General features: G+C 36.0%; 1 protein-coding gene across 20 annotated transcripts in view; it reads left to right on the top strand.

The window, feature by feature from the left end:
- The window catches only part of fnbp1b (formin binding protein 1b), an 88119-nt gene that overhangs the window by 48189 nt on the left and 17996 nt on the right, over nt 1–21934 (top strand). For 8 of the 20 annotated variants that reach the window (XM_077194294.1, XM_077194288.1, XM_077194286.1 and 5 more), the window contains exons 5-9: nt 1756–1818; nt 3057–3161; nt 7189–7317; nt 7578–7724; nt 8889–9083. In XM_077194294.1, the coding sequence (XP_077050409.1) occupies nt 1756–1818; nt 3057–3161; nt 7189–7317; nt 7578–7724; nt 8889–9083 (639 nt within the window). Of the gene's footprint in view, nt 1–1755; nt 1819–3056; nt 3162–7188; nt 7318–7577; nt 7725–8888; nt 9084–14312; nt 14505–20379; nt 20395–20665; nt 20702–21934 lie in introns of all 20 variants that reach the window. The other 12 variants (XM_077194293.1, XM_077194274.1, XM_077194273.1 and 9 more) reach the window with 6 other exon arrangements.

Here is a 21934-nt window from a genome sequence, read left to right as displayed (position 1 = left end):
ATTTTGAAGGATATCTGGTTTATTAATGTCCTTTTTGAGCATTTGAGCTTAACTGAGTATTTGTAGATGTTTAAGAGGCTGTTGTGTTGATTGCAATATTGAGATGTTCAGTTTTATTTCGATTTTAGAAAAGAAAGTGATTGCTCTCCTCACAAATCTAATAACGCTGTACTATGCAGCCAGGCCAGTAGTTGGCGATGTCACTTTGTAAAGAAACACTACGTGCCTATAGACTGAACACGTAATACACATGAGCATTAAGTCACTGTTTTCACAAATTCATGTTTTTGTAGTTTATACTGAGAGGATAATGGATAATGTTTTTCAAAATCTTGCACTTTGAGAGCCGTTTTCAAAAGTTTACGTTTTCAGGCTCCTAAAACGCCGTTGTTGTGTAAATGAACGGCCAGAACACATAAAAAGTTTTCTGTTTTTAGTTGAAAGCGGTCTCGTGTAAACGTCCTCTTAGATGTTGAGGACTAGTGCATCTTTGAGCCTACATTCAGTACGAGTAAAATGGTTCTGTTAAACTTTAGATACTCTTGGATAGATTTTGACTCATTAGTGATTTATTTGTAGTATTTTTCGCCATACTTTTACTGAAGTATGTTTTTCAGATACTTTTTAAATCTCTGGATGCAAAACATGTTAGTGATTTATGTTGCATGACTATATAAATTCGTCATCTTTAAGCTGTCATGTGTTGTTATTAAGCTGATGACTGTTGGGGTCTTCAGCTGATCTCAGACCTGCATGAGAAGCAGGTCTTTATCTGTGTGGCACACTGAGCTCTTTGTGTGAGAGATATTTGAGTGTTGGCCAAGCGAACACTTTCCCTGGAGTGCTGAGGCCAAGAGGAGCCGCTGAGAGAAACACACAGACGGCCTCGAGTGTGACGACGCGCACAGGAAACACACAGAACACGCCAATATGGCTTCCTGGCTACTCACACACACACACACACACACACACACACACACACACACACACACACACACACACACACACACACACACACACACACACACACACACACACACACACACATATCACACACACACACACACTCCCGTTTGTATTCTTCAATTATTCTTGTTTTCATTATATATTAGTAATAAGATTAAATGGAAAGCAAATAGAGATTTGTGATCAAGTCTCCTGCTTCTGAGATTTCTTTTACCTGAGAAAAAAGACATTTCTCATCAAATTCTCAAACTGATCTTATTGAACAGTGTTATTTTAGTATAGTTTGTTATATTTTGGATGAGATTTTATTATTATATTTTCAGTTATCATTTGTTGTTTTTATGAATTTTCTTATTTTCTTATATTTCTAATATAATTAGTTATTAGTTTTAGTAATTTTAGTACTTCAGTGTACAGCTTAATTTTCACGGTTTTTAAGTTTAAACTTTATATTTTATTTCAGCTTCATTTCAACTAACAACATTTTTTTTAATACTTTTTGTTTTAGTTAACAATAAGAACACTTTTTTTTATAGCTCTTTAATACTGTCAACTACTGACTCAAATAAAATGTATTTCTCTTCAGGAATTTTAGGTAAAATATCTGAGACAAAACTGATATAGAACTAAATCATAATTGAGAACTTCTCGGTCTCCTGAACAATGAAAGTGCAATTTGTGTGCATTATCATTTTCTTGTGGGAATGTGTTTGTGCTTTTATGTGCATCTTATTCTTAATAAATCATGATGAACAAGGGATACATTTTCTACATCTTTCTCTCTCACAGCATTTCCATGATGGACGGAAGGCACAGCAACAGGTCGAAGCCAGCTGGAAACAGCTGGAGTCGGTGAGTTCAACCAAAATCAATAATGAATCAATATTCCTGACTTATAAAGAAACCATGGTAATACCATGGCACTTTGATTTACAATGGTCTCCAAAAGTCTGGGATTACTAGTGAAAAGGCTTTTGTTTAGCATTATTCAATACAAAATAATGTATTAAAATATTTAAAGATATATATATATATATTTTTTTTTTCTTCTTTTTTAAAAATAAATTATTATAATATTAATATTGTATTTATTTAAGTATTTTTATATTTATTTAAACAAGTTGTTTTTTGTATTTAATTAAACTAATAATACTAATGTTTTTTTAATTTGGATTAAACTAGCATTATTCAATATACAAATAAAATTATAATATAAATACAAATAAAATTATAATATTAAAATGACACAATTTTTTTTAATTAAAATATTAAAATATTATTACTGTATTTATTTAGGTATTTTTATTTATTTAAACTTAAGCTGTATACCATGTTACTGAATGATTTCCATGTTCACATATCATGCTGTACTTCAAAGTATATAATATCAGTGAATACTATGGTATTACCTAAAAAGAAAACCATGGTAATTTTTTGTTAGCGAAGTGATCTGAATTTGGGTCAGACTCAGTCAACTAGATTTTGTATGTGTGTGTGTGTGTGTGTGTGTGTGTGTGTGAGAGAGAGAGAGATGTCACACACACTGAACCAGACAGGATATATCACAACTTTCCTCTGTACGCCCAATGTCTGCAGAGTGTGTGGCATTTGAGATGGATTGTGTTGTTGTTAGCCGTCTTCTGGCTGTGTTTGTTGATTCAGTGTGTGTGTGTGTGAGAGAAGAGAGCACTGCCTGTGTGTGTCAGTGTGTAAGAATGATCTCATTGTGTGTGTTTGCGTGATCGGGTGATTCAATGGTCAGTGTGGACACAAATGTTGATTGTCCCTTCAAATAAATGAGTGCAAGAGAGAGATGAAGGATAAACAATGTGATTTTGGATGATGGTTTATTGTACGGCAGAACTTCACACACACACACACACACACACACACACACACACACACACACACACACACACACACACACACACACGCACACGCACACACACACACACATTTGGTGGGTTACATGTGTGAGTGTGCTAATTAAGATGTGAATGTTCTGCATCAGAACATCTGTAAGTACATTCATCTAGATCTATTAATGTTTTAACACACGTGTCTGTGTGTGTGTGTGTGTGTGTGTGCAGTGTAAGCGAAAGTTTGAGCGGGATTGTAAAGAAGCAGATCGAGCCCAGCAGTACTTTGAGAAGATGGACGCAGACATCAACGTGACGAAAGCAGACGTGGAGAAGGTAAGACCGGCTGTGTGTGAGTGTGTGTGTGTGTGTGTGTGTGTGTGTGTGTTTGCAGACCTCATCAAATATAATTATGTTGAAACCACCAAAAAAATTATCATACCCAAATTCCTAGTGAAGATCTTCACCACCCAAAATCCTGAAAAGAAATCCATCAATCAGTCAAGTCTGAATAGATAGATCTGTAATTCATCTGATCATGATGTCATTGATGTCATCACCTCTCTTTGTGTTATTTGGTTTATACAAAATTAATAAGTCTCCAGTGATTCACATGTGTCTGTTTTTACTTCATCTTAACACATCCCTCGCTGTCTCACACTGCTGCCGTGGCGTTTTGTGGAAACTCGACTGTGTGTGTGTGTGTGTGGAACTGTGGAGTCTCACAGGACAGGCAATATCGCCAACTCTTTCGATGAGCCTTGCCCATTTTTAATCTTTCTTTGTTCCAGAGCGTGTGCTCGACAGATGTCTGTATGACAGCTTGTATAGAACAAAGAGAAATTTCCAAAGTATTCAGATGTGGAAAAGAGCGCCTGCTTCCAGGAGTCCAGAATCTAGAGTGTTATTGTCATTTAACGGTCAGATACTGAGAAAGTCAAGGTTTTTTAGGTAGCAATGGTGTGAGTTTCCGAAAAGTCAAATGCATGTCAAAGGCAAACTTGAAGATCTGGTAAATCTGTTAAAAAGCTATTATGCTACTTTTTTTAGTGTGTAATGTTGTGGTTTGAGCATGAAAAAGGTCTGCAAAGTCACTCCAGCGGCAGTTATTCTCTATATCAGTGTCACTGTTTCTGAACTCCCTGAAACGCCTCCATTGTAGTCTTGAGTTTTCTTCCTGAAACGAACACGTCACAATATTCCTCATTTAAATAATTCCCACACAAGGTATATGCAGAATAAAGGGGCAGGGCCTGAGTTAGTAGTGTGTTAAAAGTCAAGGTTATGGTAAGGGGATTCACATTCCTAAAACACACTTTAAGTGGTAGACCAATCACAACACACTGATTCAGCCGACCAATCAGAGCACATTGTGCTTTTCAGAAGGAGGGGCTTCATAAAGTCAGGAACTAAACAGAGCTTTACTGACAGACTGGGAAGAGAGAGGAGCTGCAACAATTACTTTTTACTACAATTTTTTTTTTTTTAACATTCTAGTGTGAAAACCTATTTGTTCCCAGAAATAAATTAAGAGTCTGTAAAAGGGCATAATAGGTCCTCTTTAATGTAGACACAGATGTGTCAGTGGCAATGAAGGTACATAAGCTGTATTGGGCCAATTAAAGAGTGGCTGCATTCAGCATAGTATATTGCCATACTACTCGTGCCTTTTCTGCAATTTACTGTGTACTGTATTTGAATTGTGCATGAATGGTGCATGAATAAGCTTTCATATATATATATAACCAGAGAACTGCATCCCACAATGCAATGCGCCTTAACTTTATCTTCCATTTACCCTGAGACTCATAAACCGGAAGAAATATCAACCACAATTTTGATCTCTTTTATGACTCATTTATAGATTTTTTTTATTTTTATTGAAGTTCATACTGCCAAAAGTTAAGACTTCACTCACTGAATTAAACATGCAACACAATGAGGTCATATGATATAAACATGGCATATACTGCAGTTTGATAGTTACTATATAATAGATAGACACAGTTACAATTGAAGTGTACAATATATGCTTGTATTTCATTCTGAATGCAGCCAGTATGTTTGTGTGTTCAAGGGTCGTGGGGTTTTGATGCGTCTTGTTTGACTCTGATGTGTTGTCGAGCGGTTTGTTTTGGATATGTCGCTGTCATGATACGGTGTAAATTTAAGCACTAACTCATTAGTAGTCTAAGCTAACTAATGTGTATATGTATTTTTTTTTTATATCATGCCATAAAGCGATGTTACCTAAAGGTAGGTGCACCGTGGCAGGTCTGTGTGTGTGCGTGTGTGTGTCTGTGTGTCAGGACACTGTTGCTTCCTGTCCAGCCATGGCCACGCCCACACGACACACCTGCTGAACGGCCACCCAATCACAGGCTTGATTAAAGTTTGTCTGCGCTGCTACCCCACCAGTCACATGGCTCCGGGCATGAATATTTAAACATGTAAATCTCAAAGCTTTCTGTTCTGCTGGCCCATATATAAATGTCAGCTCACCATATTACAGTTTATTAGGATGTTTGTTTGTGTTTAGGAATCATCACTAATCCGGCGTCTTGCAATGTGTCCACATGAGTTTTACAAAATATTTAAAATGCTTTTATTTAATTTAATATAATACCATAATACAACAATATAAAAAACTATGTTGTATATTCACCATTCGTTTTAAATTTTATTTATTAGAATCTTTAAAAACATTTGTAATAAATATTCTTAATAAATATATACATATTATTTATTTCATATGTTTTTGTATTATTTATTTTTATATTATTATATTTTTATTAATATTTAATAAATATTCATATATTTAATTAGTCATATCACTGTGCTTGTGCATTGCAATATTTTCTTAAGTATAAGAATTTTCAAATGTAAGAATATTGCATTCAAATAATATTTATTTATTTTATAAAAATCTGAATAATATAAAAATAAAATATAATATAAATTATAATATATTATATTATGTTTAATACATTTATACATTTTATATTATAAATATGATGTAAATATTGTAATGCAATATTCTTACATTTGAATATTCTTATATATTTAAGAAAACATATTGTAATGCACAAGATGGGAGTGATATGTCACAGTTCAATTTTATTTAAATAGTCTAATTCAATCAATAAATCTGTAAAAACATCTGACTTATTTTAATACATTTCCAGTGTGAGCAAATTTAATTTTAAGGGTATATTTTCTGAACTTCCTCGTCTGCTTTTGATGAGCTGGTGTTGGAGTCGGAGTGTTGCCATGGCAACACTGAACCTCAGGTTAACCTGTGTAATTTCCTATTTTTTACAGTCTATGGTAATTTCCTAGAATCGGATCAGGATGTGGTTAACATGACACTGCTTTCTCTGTATCGTTCTCTCGCTTAAATGATGTGCATTAAAATGCATTTGTACACTTTAGAGTTGCTTTTTTTTTCAGCAGACAAACTGATGATTTTTTTTCAAACCACAAGAGCTCTTGAGCAGTGGGTGTTTATAGTCTAGTTTTTCTTTTAGCTTTTCGCTCGTATGTCATAGCTGTTTTTTGACACATAAGTGTGTGTTAGTTATAAATTCGTCTATGTAAATGAGGCTAAAGGTGATGATACTCTGATGTGTGAGTCATGTGGGAGTGAGGAACCATTTTTATGTGTATTTATTTGAGGTTGCATATCTGCATATATATGTATGTGTGTGAGTTTAGGGGAAGTCATTGAGAATTGCGTGTAGTCTTTTTGTTGATTTCTGCATCATCACACTGGTTAGCCCCCCGTACAAAATGAAATCTCATTGGTCAAAAATCTCATTCCGCATATCTCTATATTTAACATCAGATATGTTCTAATAATTAGAATCTAATTGGTTATGACTTGAGATAACCCTATGAATGGATTAGATTTAATGAGAATGTTTTGTCACAAAGACGTTGGAAAAAGGAATTTTTTTTTGTTGTAAATTGCGTCCTAAATGACGCACTATACACTATGGAATTCTACACTATGAACTCATCCGTGTAGTGTATGGACTTTATAAGGTTATTTTGTCATTGAACATCGGGGTCTGAAGCCCCTCCCCCTCTGCTACATGATTAAAGCTGCGATAGTTAATGCATGAAGTTTCCAACATTCATCACTTTTTTTTCGGTTATTTATCCGGGTATTTAAAGTGTACTTATTCTATTTTGGATTTTTTTAGTGTGAACACACTACTCGCACTATCTATACAAAACGGCATAGAATAGTGCATAAAGTACGCAAATTGGGACGCAATGGGTATTTAGGGGTGTAAGTACTATATTTTTTAATAATGTTGCTATGCATAATCAATTATATTTAATTCTCTTTCTCTCTCAGGCACGGCAGCAGGCTCAGATGAGACACCAGATGGCTTCTGACAGCAAGAATGAATATTCCTCATACCTGCAGAAGTTTAACCAGGAACAGAACGAACATTATTACACCATCATCCCTAATATTTTCCAGGTGCACACACACGCACATAGAACATCCACTGAGAATGAATTCTGTCTACTGATATTGTTGTTTATTTGCATGCACAGGCTGCATTGTTTTTGAATTCACTGAATTATGCAAATGAGTTAATAGCATAAACACGCCCTGAAATGCTGAATGCAATTTGCATGGTGCAATTCCAGATTTTGTAGAAATCTACTTAGAAGTACACACAGTAACTCTTTACCTCTGTGTGTGTGTGTGTGTGTGTGTGTGTGTGTTGTGAGCAGAAGATACAGGCGATGGAGGAGAAGAGGATAGAGCGAATGGGCGAGTCGCTGAAAACGTTTGCCGAGGTCGACCGACAGATTTTGCCCATCATCGGGAAATGCCTGGATGGAATGACACAAGTGGCCGAGTCCATTGAACCCAAGAATGTTAGTAACACACTCATACAGCCTCATTCTTGACCGGGTCTAGCGCCTCCTTCTGTCTGAAATACCCCTTGCAAGTGCTGCTGTCCGTGGTACAGTTTCAAGAGAAGAGGAAATTATAGATATAATAGTCTGGAGAGGAAACTGCGAATGGCCGTTGTCTCTGACAATAGCTTTTTGGGGAAAAACATCTCCAGAAATAAACTAAATCCGAGAAAACTTCCTTTTAGAGGCGTCCTCAAAAGAGATAGTACACATTTCTATCTGTTAAATCCTCTGTCAGAGCTTTCATCTTTATGTAAGCTCCAAGAGTGTAAGTCCATCCTTTTTCCATCTAAAGCTGTGAATTTAACTTATATGCGAAATTGGAATATAGCATAAAACATTTGCGAATAAAGCAGTGTTTCCATCCCCTGTATTCAAGAAAACACAACGGTCACTTCCTTTGATATTGGCACAAAATATCTGTAATAAAAATGGAAGTTTCTGCAATCAGGGAGCTATTGTGGCTCTTTTTCGTACGTCATAAATGAATTGCGCCTCAAAACACGCCGAGGAAACGCTGTAATCTTGCATTCGAATGCCTGGTGTTTGAGAACACAATTTTGCGAGAAGCCTCAGGGAGGTCATTATACAAAATCATCTTGACAGACTTTGGCTCAAGCATTTCAGAATACCTAAACCAACATTTGAGGTGCTGTGGGATACGATTGTTCCACTGGTTAGTCCATTATCCAATCACATCCTCTGTTGAGGCAAAGTCACATGAGTTTTTTTGGTGTATATTGAGACATCAGCATGTCTTCTTATCGGATAAAAAAAAAAATGTATGCGGCCCATGTTGGCATTTCCATCCAGCGTTTTTTATGCAATGTCTCAAAATTCGCATAAAAATAGATGGATGGTAACAGCTTATGTGGCTAATTTAGGAGTATCACTAATAACATTTCATTCTCTCTCTTCTTCTGCATATGATACTGCAAATGGCCTTTATGGAATATAGCTATATTCTCCAGAAAAGACTGAGAAAAATCTGACAAACCCTCAAAATATAATTTTTTGGAAAAGGTTTATTTTATAGCAATACTAATTAGCTTATTTTTGTAGCAATAGAAATCAATGTGAAGTCCCCATTCAGAGACTCTCTGCGTTCTCTTTCCCCGGCAGGACTCCTCTCAGGTCATAGAGTCGTATAAGTCTGGGTTCGAGCCTCCTGGGGATGTGGAGTTTGAAGACTACGGTCAGGCGATGAAGAGGACGGTGTCTGAGACCAGCCTCAATAACTCGCGCTCGGACAACAAAGCCGAGCGTTCCAGCAAGGGCAAAAGCAAAACTCTATGGCCTTTCATTAAGAAAAACAAGGTAACACACACAGTCACCGCATTTACTCGCAGTTACTTCGATTTGACCGAAAAACTACATTTAAATCAATATGAATGCAAGAATAGAGACAGACTGATCTGAAAGCTCATAATAAAGATTGTTTCATGTGTTTATGTGAGTTTTGTTTTTAGTTTGTGCTGGTTATTTTGATTTGTGTAGGTTGTTTGTATTTGTCTAGTTTTATCGTGGTACTTGTAGATGCTGTTATTCGTTTGCCACCATCGTTCTCCTCTCCTTTTCCTTCCCTGCACGAAAATACAACCGTTCCTCGTTCATCCTGATGCTCCACCGATAACGTACTAATGCACCGGCCCGAGAGGCCTCACCTTTGACCTTTGACATCGCAGAGAATTGTAACCCTAAACCCTTATTTCTGTATTGTCCTTTCAAACCGAAAGGTAATTTCTTCTTTCCTTCACTCATCGTTGCTGTTCTCATGGTAACCACATTCTTCTTCCTCCTCCTCGTTTTCCTCTGTGTTCTTGTGACCTTTGACATTTGTGTCAAAGGCTCCACTCTTACTGAGCATGCTCAGTCCAAACCCCGCCTAACCTCGCAGGACCAGGATGTGAGCATTAACACTGTGATACATAATTTTTTTGAGGTGTGTCTGTATGGCTATGGGCAGAATGGAAAACTACTGTATTGCGTAATTCATACTGTGCAGTATATACTGTATACTGCCTACTATTTTTTTTGTACCGTTTAAATGTTTGGTGACGGTAGGATGTTTTTTTTTTTCTTTAAAGAAATGTATACTTTTAATCAGCAATGACGCATCAAATTGATCAAAAGTGGCAGTAAATTAATTTATAACGTTAAAAAAGATTTCTATTTCAAATAAATGCTGTTCTTTTGAACTTTCTATTCATCAACGAATCCTGAAATAAATTTATCATGGTTTCTTCGAACATATAAAGCAGCACGATATATATATAATTAATTAGAGATGCACGATATATCGGCCATCATATCGGTATCGGACGATATATGTTCATTCTTAATGTTATCGTCATCGGCCTGATAAAAAAATTTGGCCAACATATTAAAGCCGATAAATAATGGATTAGTTTCCTTCAGCTGAGACACTTTAGATGCGCACCGTTCTCCATGATGGTTTTGAATTGCTTGAAGTATGATTCGAATCACTTAAAAAAAAGAAAATACATTTAAGTGCAACATGCACAGCACAAGTCTGTCATATAGGCTACATAATATTATAATGAGAACATCATTATAATTGTGCGCTAGGGACATGGCTTTTAATGGTGAGACTTTGTGTAATCAGGCTCTCAAAAATTATATAAAAATTTGGATTTAAATTTATCCTACAATATATCGGTTATCGGCTTTCATATAAAAATTATTACCGGTTATCGGTCTCAGCCAAAACTTTCATATTGGTGCATCCCTAGTAATAATATTCAGAAATGTTTCTTGAGCAGCGAATCAGCATATTAGAATGATTTCTGAAGGATCATGTGACACTGAAGACTGGAGTAATGACGCTGAAAATTCAGCTTTGACCACAGGAATAAATTACATTTTAAAATCTATTAACATAAAAAAAGTTATTTTAAGTTGTAATAATATTTCACAATATTACAGTTTTTACTGTATTTTTGATCAAATAAATGCAGCCTTGGTGAGCAGAAGAGAATTAAAAAACATTTAAAAATCTTACGACCCCAAACTTTTTAACGGCAGTGTATTTCTTAATAAATTTGTTTATGTGAAACATTATGCAACAATACAGTAGTACGCAAATGCACATTGTTGTTACATGATCTCATCACATCATGTTTAAGTTGGCAATGGCGCCCAGTTGTTATATTATGAATAAATATGATTATTTTACATTTTTAGTCCAGTTTTGTGTAACAATGTAACTTTTGGCAGATATTGCATTTTGATATCACTTAAAGTCCTTTTGATTTACACTATAAATGGAAATTTGGCGCATTGCATTATGGGATATTGTTCTCCATGTAGTGTGCTTTGTTGTATACTGCACATTTTGGCAAATGAAGTACAGTAGGCCATCTGAGTACTAGATTTACATATTGCCCTTAGTATTCATACTTTGTAATTAGTACGAGTAGAAAGTAGAATGCTGTTCCAATCATAGCCTGTGTTTGTCAGTTCACGTCTATTCTGTTTGTGTTTTCTGTGTATAACGTCTGTTTGTGGTCAGAAATAACACAAGGCAAGTATTAGGAGACTTTTACAGTCTTTTCTTAGAAACTACATTTTATTATATGGTCATCTAGCTAAACGCACAAACTTCTCATGCAAAATTATATCAGATTAATGGTGTTTATGCATGGGTACATATCGAAAGCTGATGATATGACAAAAATAGATTGTTCTAGAGGGTTATAAGAGGCTTTCTTGTGTTAATGTATGTTGGTAAAGGAATCTTCTGGGTTCAGTGCAAGTTAAGCTCTGTTGGTAGCATCTGTTGAAATTCTGTCGATTACCACAGGAAATGAAAGTCTGTTTGTAAAAACAAGCAGAAAAAGTGTGTACAGCAATGCACTTACAAAGGAAGTCTATGGGCTGGTGTTATTCTTGATTAAAGGGTTAGTAGGTGGATCACTGCTACATAGGCTGCCTAAGGGAATGAAACTTGACAGCCCAGAAAGTCATTAAAGAACATTTTTAAATATTCCATGTGCCTACAGTGGCTCAACTATAAGTTTATCAAGCGACGAGACTACTTTTTTTCCGAAAAAACAACAACATAAATAACGACTTTATTCGACTATTCCTTTTCTTCCTTGTGGGCCTGAGACGAGAGTTCAAGAGATTTCCACGACGCATGTGCGAGAACTGAACAAGAAGTATTAGAAGAAGAACGTCCTCTTCTCAGTTCTCGCGCATGCGTCGTGGAAATCTCTTGAACTCTCGTCTCAGGCCCACAAGGAAGAAAAGGAATAGTCGAATAAAGTCGTTATTTATGTTTGTTTTTTTTCGGAAAAAAAGTAGTCTCGTCGCTTGATAAACTTATAGTTCAGCCACTGTAGGCACATGGAATATTTAAACATGTTCTTTAATGACTTTCTGGGCCGTCAAGTTTCATTCCCTTAGGCAGCCTATGTAGCAGTGATCCACCTCTCAGATTTAATCAAAAATATCTTCATTTGTGTTCCGAAGATGAACGAAGGGCTTACGGGGTTGGTACAGCATGGGGGTGAGTAATTAATGACTTAATTTTCATTTTTGGGTGAACTATCCCTTTAAAAGTATTAAAAATCATGTTAGTTAATTGAAAATATGCTGAAATTGAACAAAATATAAATATAAGATGGAAAACTAATACCAGACGTTCTGGAGGGTTTAAAAGCAAAATATATGCAGCTCATATTTATGTTGAAGTGATTACATTATTTTGTACAAAATATGTTATTTGAGTTGTAAAGTTTTAGTAGTGGGACTACTGGTTATTAAACATATTGCTGCATGGACTTCCATTGAAAGTGCATTATTGCACACATCATTTTTGTCATAATTATTTCCCGTGGTATTTGGCACACTCATGTAGATTTAGATTTTTGCTAATGCATAAAGGCGAGACACACCAAGCCAACGGTCGGTCAATGTCTAGTTTTTGTGGTGTGGGTCTTGTCTGTTAGCCGAATCAGCATGTTGAATCGGCGTCAGCCGTCGGTGAGAGAGATCGCTCTGATTGGTTGTTCAGCTTAGTGGACGAGTCGGTGTACGAGAATAAAAGGGAGTGATGAAAGCTGCACAGAAAGAAGGCTGTTCTAAATTTACATCATCTTACCTTCGCTTTCAAATGCCCAAATATTTTCATAATTACATGAGCCGGCTGAAATGAATAAAGTGATAAGCATGATTGATATTCAGAATGGGAAGAGGACGCTGCTTTATTTACGGTTTGTATATCTGCAGTCCTAGTTTTGGTTTGCCTTTTAGAATGATGAATATTGATACCTGCTGATGTAGACAGTTATTTCCTGACGCGCAGAACGCATGCTAGTTGGCAGTCAGCTGTAGTCCTTTAGGTGTTCAAGTGAAGCTTTTTGGCCCAGACGCAGCTGAAGAGAGGCGACAACACAGTCAGCTTTCGTCACTGCTAGACGTCTTTGACGTCGGCTTGGTGTGTCACGGCCTTCAAAGACAGATTTAGGGTTTCTAGTCTGTTGGGAACTGAACCGTTAATGTGAGCTGTCCCAGAACGCACGTTCGTTAATTTCTCCATTATGCCTTAGGGAGCTTGCTAATAAGAAAGCGAGAGAGAGAGAAAAAGAGCAAATGGTTGACCTAAAAACTGTTTTTTTTTTGTACTTTAGAGCAGTGTGTGTGTGTGTGTATGCTGTGCATGTAAAGTTTGTTTAAGGGGCAGTTCAGCCAAAAATGACAATGCTGTCATCATTTACTCACCATCATTTACTTAATTTCTTCCATGGCACACAAAAAGAGAAATGGCAGGAATATTCACACTGCTATTTTCCATACAATGAAAATGGATAGTGATCATGGCTGTCAAGCTCCTAAAAGGCAAGGAATTCTTGGAAAACTCTCTAACCTCATGCCACAGTTTTACAGATCTAGTACACATAGTCATATGTACTAATTTTATAGGGATTTTTGTAGGGATAGGGATTTTTATAGGGATTTTTGCCATTTTGTAAAGCTTGACAACCCATGGTCCCCATCCACTTCCATCATATTGAAAAAAGCAGCATAAACATCCCCTTTTGTGTTCCAGGGAAGAACAAAAGTCATTCACATGATGTCAGACTGTTCATTTTTGGGTGTACTGTCCCTTTAAATGGTTCTGCAGTGATTTGACCCCTGCATGTGACCCCTGATATCCCGAACCGAGTTTATCGCACTAACTCTCTCGCTCACAGGGTTAACAACACCACAGCTGCAGCGTTTCTTTCAGTTGGCATTTGTTTTAAGTTCCGTTTTATTTTTTGTTTTCTTTTGTTCTATTAATTGATTAATTGATTAATCCGTTGCTTTAGTTCTGTAACATTTTTGGGTCCTTATTTCTCTTGTTTTGTGTTCCCCCTCCTTTTTTGTTTACCTCTTTCTGGATCAATTTGTCCCCACCCTCTCTCTCTCTCTCTCTCTCTCTCTCTCTCTCTCTCTCTCTCTCTCTCTCTCTCTCTCTCTCTCTCTGTAAATCTCTCTCACTCACTGGTCGCTGCTCTGTGGCACGTGTCTTACCGGTAGCTTATGTCCCTGTTAACATCCCCCATACCTCGCCAGCCCCCCCCTGACCCTCCCTCACCTTCTGCTGTGACCCCTGACCCCTGCCCCACTCCCCAGACCCCCAAACAGTCCAAGGAGCCCCTGTCCCACCGATTCAACGACCTCATGACCTCCAAGCCCAAAATGCACTGCCTCAGGAGCCTCCGGCGAGGGGTAAGTATCCGTGCATGCTGGCGTTTCACGTCTTCAACATCTGTGTGTTCATGTAAGTGTGCGCGTGCGCCGCTCTTTGCCTGTGTCATCGCCTGTGCTGTCATGTCAGTGTACATTGGGATAATGGAAAAAAGGAGCCGAATGATCATTTTAGTGTTTTTTTTTTTTTGAACATCATAATCTACATATAAAACAACCTATTGATGTCATAATGTGACTAATGCTGTATTAATAATGTATTTAAGTGAATCTCCAGGTTGGGGAACTTTTCTGTGCCCTAGGATGATTTCAGAATTTTATTAGGATAAAATGTTCCCTAGGATGATAATTAGGATCATTTTTATTTTATTTTTTATTATTTAACGATCATCCTATAGTTTTAAGGAATAGAATACAATGGTTATATTATTAATACTACTTTACTTTGTTTCTTCAATTATTTTGCCTAATTTTTAAGACTATTAATAACTGTAAATTTGCCTATAGATTTTATAAAATATTCAAATTCTTTTTAATTATTTTCTTAAGAACATTAAAAAATTTGATTTTGGGTACATTTGGTATTTATTTATATTTTTTCATAACGAAGAATCGCTGCCCCAAGCAGTATCATTTTAGTGTCATTAGTATTCATATTTTCAATTCAATTTTTATATCTATATTTTCAGTTTTTGTATTTAAATAAGGAAACAATTTTTAATAGTTTTAATTGACAATAACAACACTTTACAATAGCAACACCAAGCATTTTGAGTTTTTGCAAAAAAGCTTAATATAAATTGGTTTATTATATTATATTGATATATATTAAATTGTATTTTATTATATTATTATTTGCTTTATTTTGTCACACTAGTGCTAAAAAAAAGCTTCCTGTCTTAGTGGAAATGTGAAATTGAAATGTTTTTCCTCCCAAAATTTGACCGCACATTACTAAATTACGACCTATAAGGACTTGAAGACAACATTCGGAAGCGATGATGTCATAGTGTGACTCAGATACTTGAGGCGATGATGTCATGCAGTGACTTCTGGAAGCAGCAGTGGAATTGTTTATGTCCTTCGGCTCCTTTTTTCTCCACCTCACGCAGCCAATGATATTCACTCTGCCTCTCTCTCTCTCTCTCTTTCTCTATCAGTCTGTCTCTCTCACTCTCTTTTTCTCTCTCTCTTTTATGTTTCGTTTATCATGGTTTCACTGTCTCATGTACAAACACAATTATGCACTCACCACGCAGGGGCGCCAGTCAGGAGGCCTCGAATGGACCCTGCAGTGACAGATAAAATAAAAACGGGTGCTCAAACATAAAGGTTAATCCTGAATAATGAGATTACTTGTACACAAACATTCAGAAACAATGTTGTGTATTTACACAAACGCTGACATGTGTCTTTCTGATAAAATCGGACCAGATTCACCTTCCCCTCAGGAAGGCCATTCGCATGTTTCCGTGTGTGCGAGCAGAGATTCGGACTTTTGAATGACTCTCTTAGATAACAGAGGCAAAACAACAGATAACGCAGCAAATCCCAGTTTCCCATGTGCCTGTGCAAATCTCAAACGTTTTTATCTTTTCACAATGCACCGAACACAGATACTGTTCTCCGTTCAGCTCACTGATATACAAGGACCGATGGTCAGTGAACAGAAAAACAGAACAGATTTATCATTTCCTATTTTTGTCTGTTTATCCATCAAACAGGAAGTGCCCGGTTAAGTTCATCCTATTCTTTTCTGTTTTCCACATAACGTAGACGCTCAAGATTTTAGCTTAACTGACATTAGAGCTAGTGGCATAAATCAGGTCACATTGAAAGAAAGAAGGATGTTATAGGCACAAATGGTTTAAAATAGAGTAATGGAGGGCAGATGGGAACATCTTAAAGAATTTAAGCTAAACATATCAAGGTCTTTGACATATTCATTCTCTCCATTTGTGCTCCTGGCTTGTTTCTAATGTGTGTTTATAGTTGACATGAATTGATGTACACTACCATTCAAAAGTTTGGGGACTGTAAGATTTTTAAACAAATGAATACTTTTATTTACATTATTTTGCATTACATTGATCAAAAGTGACAGTAAAGACATTTATAACCTTACAAATTTCTACTTCAAATAAATGCTGTTTTTTTGAACTATTTAAACTTCTATCCATCAAAGAATCCTGAAAAATGTATCATGGTTTCCTCAAAAATATTGTGCAGCACAACAGTTTTCAACATAGATAACATATTATGATGCAATATTATAATGATTTCTGAAGGGTCATGTGACACTGAAGCCTGGATTAATGATGCTGAAAATTCAGCTTTGATCACAGGAATTATAGAAAACCATTATTTTAAATTGTAATAATATTTCACAATATTCCTGTTTTTACTGTATTTTTTATCAAATAAATGCTGCCATGTTGAGCATAAGAGACTTCTTTAAAACATTTAAAAAATCTTACCAATCCTAAACTTTTGAACAGGTTAGTATTAGAGCATTATTATTGAAGAAGTTGGATTTGTTTTAATAAAAAATATGTTTGTTTTTAGCTGTCTACGCTAGAACATGTCACATACTTGGGTCAAGTATGTGAGCCAAGTATGTGGGTACACTACATACAATATTTATGATGTAAGACCATAATAATCAGTGAAGAATAATTTCAGTGTGTCTGAGTGTGTTTTGGTGCCTGATAGTCAGTTAGATGTGTCTGTGTGTGTGTGTTTGAATTGTATTTGTTTGCTGGTTTGTGAACCAAAAAATTTGCAAGTATGTGTGTTTGTCCTTGTGTTCAAATGTTTTTTTGTGTGTATTTTTGTATTAAAAGTGTGTTTGTTGAGTCACAGGGTGTGTGCGCGTGTGTGTGTCTGTTTGTATAGTTTCGTGTGAGTGTGTGTTTAATTAGGGTTTATTCTTTGCTGCAGTCTGCCCAGTCTCTGTATTATAATAAAGAAATCATGAAGAGGACTCTCGGTCGGCCTACGTATGCTTTCGAGGCCAGGCAATATGTCGTAAGTGTGTGAGAGGAGGCAAGAGTGTGTGTGGGTTTATTTAGATATACAAATTTATCCAAAAGAGTGAGCTAAATATGGCGACAACCTCTTTTTGGGGGTCATCTTTATTTTGAAAGCTAAATAAATATTTTGTATAAGTATATATGATTTGCATTATTTTATATTATATCATTATATATCATTTATATACATTTATATTTTCATTAAAATTTTCTATTAGGCTTTGGGCCTGTATATGATAATTATTATCTTTATGTTAAAACAATAGATGCCTATTAAGTGGTGTGTGTGGGCTTGAATGATGAGATATAGAATAAAATACAGTTAACAGACTTAACCTCATTTAGTGTGTGTTTTGTTTAAATGAATGAGTTCATGAATAAATTAATGAATCAATATCAATGAATTGATGATGTTCAGTAATATTCAGTAACATAACATTTATTCCTCAATCTATATCTCTGAATTCATCCCTTGAATGAGGTTAATGTCTGATATTCAGTATTAAAATGCATCTGTAATTGAAAAAAGTTATACATCATCATCAAATGACTCTCTCATTGGCTCTTCTGGCTTCTGACCCAACCTCCCATGTGCAACCCCAGCAGCCTGGCTCCGCCCCTGTGCTCTGGCAGCAAATCAGCTTGTGTGGGAGGGGTTAATTCTCGAAGTGTCACGAGTGCGACTTCTGAATGCCAGCCTAGCGCATTCACGATCAACTTTGACCCTTCCGGTGCTCGTAACACTTTTATCACACACAAGATACCTTCAGAATTCTCCCCTTTTGGTGTCATTTCGCTGCTTTGATATATTGGATGTTGTGCATCACGTTCACACAAACAACCTGTCTGTATTTGCTATCTGTGTCCGTTACAAACACGTTGAATTTTACATCCTGTTTTGAGAGGTGTTTAAACATGTTGAATCGTACGTCCTGTCAGTGCGTTTATGCGTTTGTCAAAATACATTTGTCCAAACATCAGACAATAGCTCCATAGTTTGAGCACCCTAAAATATTATGTCCCAAGTCTTATGAAGCTTCACTGAAAGGTTTCTCAAAATCAGAGATTGTTGCCCTCACTGCTTCATTAAAATTAGAGTAGGCTATTCATATATATATATATATATATATATATATATATATATTTGCATAATCAGTACACTTTATACTAAGGTGCACAAAATAAATAAATGAATGGATTATATATATATATCAAATCATAGTTGATTTTTAAAGTTATATTTTTACATTTTATCTTTTTAATATTTTGGTTTAAAATGATATATTAATATTTTATTTTATTTTATTTGCATAGTTATTTACATACATGCTCACTTTATGTTATGTTTTATGCCTGGTATTTTCTTATGATTAATCATTTAGTAATCTCAGGTGTTCACCCACTTATTCACATATTACACGGTTGAAACTAGCCTTTTACTTCACATTTTACCACACTTATACCTTTTCTTCATAAGTAGTTTTGATTTGAGAACTCTACTCAGTTACAATTACCCAGAATCCTCTCTGTTGTGATGGCCGTCTCAAAAACGAGCCTATCTATTGTATATATTTTCATTTTTGTTTCTTTTCTCTTTCCTCTGTCTTCTCTCTTGTACACCCATCCCTATCGTGTTCTGTTTGTTTGCTGACTATTGCGTTAGACTGATGATGTCATCCTCATGTTACCCTATAACATTCTGTGTAATAATTGGTTCATTGGTACCTGCTGAAGTTCACTGCATCAGAAGAAAATGCCAATCAATTTCCTGATGTAATAAAATCAAATTGAATCCTTTTTTTTCTCTCTTATTGCATATCAGTTTCTCTCGAATACAATACAAATGCAAAATTATGTTTCGAACTTTTTTATATCATTGGGGTCCAATAATTGCTAAAATTTTTAATATTGCATTATTAAATGATCAACTTAACCTCCTCTGTGCATTTAAACAAATATTTAGAACATTCTGGTATATTTAAAAGGTTTTAAAGCAAATTGAACTCCCTCGCTAAAGTCATGTGTCCACCAAAGTGTTTTTAGCCAGACATCGCGCAAATACTGAAATGGCTGAATAACTTTTGAAAATTTTAATAAGGATTAATCTCTGTTTAATTTATATAGTAAAGACTATCCAATGATATTTTACATTTGATTACTTTATTCAGTGTCTCTACCTCAAAACTACTGTACTTGTTTTTAATAATGTTTTAAATTGATATTAGTTAGGCTAGTAGTTTTAGCTTTGCTTTTGAAATTGGAATAGAGAATTGTTCATTTTCACTGCTATCTAAACTTTTGGTGTAATAACTGGCTGGTTTTGCAAAAACAGTTTTATGGCCAATACAAACTATTTATTATTATTTAAAGTATTTCTTTTTCTTATTCTTATTTTTCTTAGTCTTTATTATAAAAAATGACAGCGATGAGGTCTGCGATTTACCCAAAGTTTAAACTTTTTCAACTTTCGACGACCAGAAAAAACTATAAATTGAAGCTCAGCACTTCTTCACGCTTTAGTGGACACACGGGCTAAGTGACCGAATGCATTTAAAAGGCTTAAACTTCCGTTAATGAGATATTTTCTTTGTTCATCTGCCAAAGTGAGGCTTTCAGCAAATTTTTTTACGTGGCTTTGTCAGCGGATATCTGTCTTATGACGGAGCACAAAATACTGCCTGCCAGCCATGTGTGAATTGTGTGAGGTGATGTAGTGAGCTTCATTGGTGACATCATCATAACACATGAACACACCTGCATGTGTGTGTATGACGTGTACAGCAGCCTGATGTTTCTCCCTCTGATGTTTTCTCTCTTCTCTCGGTTCTTTCCCTCGATCGCTCTCTCTTTTCGCCCATGAGAAGCTCTCTCTAAAGCTGGTAAGCATGACCTAAGTAGCATAGTCGTAGCGGCATGACCGTAGCATGTCCGTCGCTGTAGTAACACATGGTCCTTTAACATCACTTTGTTCCTTTGTCTTCAACCCGTATCAGTATTTTGCTTAACGAAACTTTTGGTCTTTTTTGTATAATTTTACCTTTGTGTGTATTTAAGTTCAAAACCATGTTGTTGTCTCATTTATCTTTTTTTGTTGATGTCTGTTTTTGTTTTGTTTTGTCTTGTTGCCATGGTGACTGTCCCTCTGTGTAGCTCTCACTCAATGCCCACGTGCGGAACCTTATTGAGGTGATCTGAAACCCATTTTTTTTTGTCCTCATGTTTGTTTATCTGTTCAGTTTTCCCTGATTTTGTCTTTATGTATTTTGAACAGCTTGATTAATTTTGATCCCTAACCAGATGTGCTAAAGTGTGATCATTTTTAATCTTATGCCAAGTTCAGACTACACTAATAGTTTTGTCTGATAGTAGACTACAATAGTAGATTATGTGATTTTGACTCCTAAATTCTTGTCGTGAACAAGAAACATGTCAGACTACACGTTACTTCTCGACCAGTCATCGCTTACCACTTTTAACGACGTGCGTGATGTCATTGAGAAGATGGAACTAGCGACTGACTTCCGCAAACAAGAGCATAACGCCGCAGTTGAAATCAGCTCCGTAATACGCAATACGCCCCCAACGGACGTCGGACTACACAGTGAAAAGCGTCGGAAGCGGGTAGAACAAAAATGGCGGAGAGATTAGAAAGGTTGATTCTGTCAGTTCTGTATGATCTCTCTGATGAGGGTTATAGAGATATTAATGGGAAGGCAGCTGCGTGAGTAAAGTTGCTCAGGACGTTGACATGTCAGGTCGGCTAAAAAATGTGATATAGTGGTATAATATATACCACTATATCACATTTAGTTCGATGTCTGCCTACAATTTAATTGTATTAACTGCCCTAATAACGTTAGCAAATCATGAAAATAAAAAAATGACATGACAACTTAACTTTTAATAAAATAAATAATGATTTTATAACGATAAGAATTCAGGTTTGTTTATCAGTATCATAGCAACGCTAACTTCCGCTGGAATTGTCGGATAGGAACCGTCCGTAGCTTTTCGCAAGAGTTCAATTTTTTGAACGCATCCGGATGACCAACGGACACCATTTTCTTCGCACCGCACTCGGTCGGACCCGTTTCAGACCCATTCGCATGCGGTCTGCGAATCTCCATAGGAAATGAATGACTTCCGGTCGTTTCGGAGCCGTAAGGGGGCTGATTTCAACTGCCAGTGTGAAGGCGGCGTAAAGGCCCGTTCACACCAAGCCGATAACTATAAAGATAACGATAAACATATAATTCTAAAAATCGTTCTCCATATTAAAGAATAGCAGAGTTCACACCACAACTATAACGATAAAGAAATGAGGAACGATATCGCTGGGATCACTTTCAGAACGATTTTTTTCCAGCTGTCGAACGATAAAACGCTGACAGCCAATCAGAATCCATTCTAATTTAAAGG

This window comes from Siphateles boraxobius, unplaced genomic scaffold, assembly GCF_051911475.1.
Source record: "Siphateles boraxobius isolate OS27281-9 unplaced genomic scaffold, OSU_SipBor_1 11, whole genome shotgun sequence".
Lineage (NCBI taxonomy): Eukaryota > Metazoa > Chordata > Actinopteri > Cypriniformes > Leuciscidae > Siphateles > Siphateles boraxobius.
The sequence above is the reverse complement of the archived record's forward strand: the minus strand, read 5'-3'. Positions and strand labels throughout refer to the sequence as shown.